Below are 2,351 nucleotides of genomic sequence, written 5' to 3'. Positions count from 1 at the left end.
CACCCCTACAGTTTTAATCCTTAAATTGACACCAGCTACCTCAGAGTAGAAAACCCAGTCTTTCTCCTGCGGAGTTGTGATGGTTTCAAACTGCTGACCATGAGGATCACAGCCCAATGTGCACCACCTACACTCCCAGAGCTCCTTCAAGAACAGATAGTGGCCACTATCATTTGGCATAGTAACATACTGACAGCCTTTACTTCTAAGGTTCCAGACAGATAAGAGGTCTATTTTGGTGAAAAAGGGTCTCAGGTGTAGCATTGTAAACAATAACTTTAAAAGATGTTGCTCATTAATAGATGTTTTGTATTACAGTTCTATAGACTGTATTTGATTTAAAATAATGATCAGTAACAGTAAGATTTTTAAGTCTAGAAAAGGCAAAAAAATATTGTTTTATTTTTTCTAGAGAATTAGAAACTTAAAAATGTCTTCCTTTGTTAATATTCCTTTGTAGATGAGACTGCACAGTCCCTTTCATAGCACATGTTTTATGAAGTCTTGATTATTTTTGTTTAATTTTATATACTTCAAAACATCAAGCTTTTAAAATAGTTTGAAAAATAACAGTTTTAGAAAAATCTGAAAGTTCTGTGTGAATGTTAAGAAGTTTTTGTTTCATTAAAATTTGTTGGAAATAAAGAAGCTAATAAAAAAAATTTGTAAATTTATATAATAAGCTTTGCATCTAAATGAAAGGACCTAAACAATTTTGTAGTTTTGTTCCTAGTCACCTGTCATCGTTCATCAGTAATAGTTAATTTAAGTACATTTAAAATAATAAAATATATGTGCCAGTCTCTAGAAGTGCACTTTGAGAAATAAGCTGCTTTATAATGAAGCATTAATAGTAAGGTCAGGATTTTTAGTTGTGTAACTCCTTCCTAAAGTGCCTTTTTATTTCAACTTTTTAATGTCAACTTTATAATTGGATAACGTGAGTAAAGTTAAACACTTTAAAGCTTTTCCTTATGAGTACAGAATAATTAAAAAACTGAAAAACAATTTGCTAAATGGCTTAGGGTGTTTGTGTGGGTATATATGTAGATTGCATTTTAAGAACAGGTACTTTATATACCTGATAGTAGCTTGACAAATTCTTCAATAGAGTTTTGATTAGAATGAAAAGGATGAAAGAAAGGGTCAAGATAAAATTATATACCTTTTTTTGTAGGCACTTAGAACATTACTTTTGATAATTTAATTTTGATTACACCATAATATAAAGAAGAAAAACCTTGATGCAGTCCCCAAAACAGTATGCTTTTTGATATATAATGTGTCATTTTATTGATTTACTTAGTGTCCCTATGAAAAATATTAATGTGTATTTTTATTTATGACCATTAGAAGTTAACACAAATAATAGTATGATCCCCAAAATAGTTCTTTGAGAATATAAAATGAGATTGTATTTTAATTTTCAATATTAAAAAAATGTTCTGAGTAGAGCATCTTTTCAGAAACCTTTGTGCATTTTACCCTAGGTAGTGATCCTCAGCTCACTTTTTGTGTAAGATTGCCAAGTCTTAGGGAAAACTTCATTTGGACAGTTTCAGTTTTATTTTCCACGTAGCGGAATAGTGTTTTTGTTTAAATTTAAAACATTTAGGCTTTTTAAAAAAAAATTTAAGGTAAGAATACTTCCTTAAATGTCTTTTTGGAAACATTTTAAGGCAGTGTGGCTTGCCTTTGCAGGTTTATCAAGTAGAAGATGTCTGTGAAGAAGAAATGCCGGAAGAGACAGATGAATGTATTCGCATGGACAGAACCCCACCACCACCCACACTGTCCCCAGCAGCTATCACTGTGGGCAGAGAAGATGTTACTGCTGAACATCCTTTGTTAGGTGAGGAAGTTCCTAGCTTTGGGGGAATATTCTATTCAGTAAATGTTAGTAATGGGAACGTTTTTCTTCAGAGAGAGAGAGCGCTAAAGGGTTTTCCTTTTATTTCTTAAATGTATTTGTTGTTGTTGAAGATATACATAGCAATACCTACACCAAATCAGCAGTTTCTCCAATGAACAAATTAGCGCTGTTAATTACATTCTTCTAGCTGTACAGCTATTCTCACTCACCTTTGTTGAGTTCTTCCTCCCTCATTAACATCAGCTCACTGCCCCCTTCACTTCCTGTCTAAGCTTTAGGTGGCTGTTATCAGTTTGATCTCATGTAGAGTTCTTAAAAGAGCAAAATGCTCAAGGCAAACTTTTTTTACTAGTTGAACTAAACTTCAGTTTTAAGATGACATCAGGGGATATATTTTTTAAAATTTAATTTAATTTTATTTATTTATTTTTAACATTTTATTAGGGGCTCATACAACTGTTATCCCAATCCATACACA

General features: G+C 31.9%; 1 protein-coding gene across 2 annotated transcripts in view; it reads left to right on the top strand.

Moving 5' to 3' along the window:
- PHC3 (polyhomeotic homolog 3) overlaps positions 1–2,351 on the top strand; it is a 94,701-nt gene that overhangs the window by 48,939 nt on the left and 43,411 nt on the right. For both annotated transcript variants that reach the window (XM_004704088.2, XM_045297395.1), the window contains one exon: positions 1,702–1,852. In XM_004704088.2, the coding sequence (XP_004704145.1) occupies positions 1,702–1,852 (151 nt within the window). The remainder of the gene's footprint in view (positions 1–1,701; positions 1,853–2,351) is intronic.

This window comes from Echinops telfairi, unplaced genomic scaffold (assembly GCF_000313985.2).
Source record: "Echinops telfairi isolate 266 unplaced genomic scaffold, ASM31398v2 ScPeMD7_7420;HRSCAF=8458, whole genome shotgun sequence".
Taxonomy (NCBI): Eukaryota; Metazoa; Chordata; class Mammalia; order Afrosoricida; family Tenrecidae; genus Echinops; species Echinops telfairi.
This window is presented reverse-complemented; position numbering and strand designations above follow the sequence as displayed.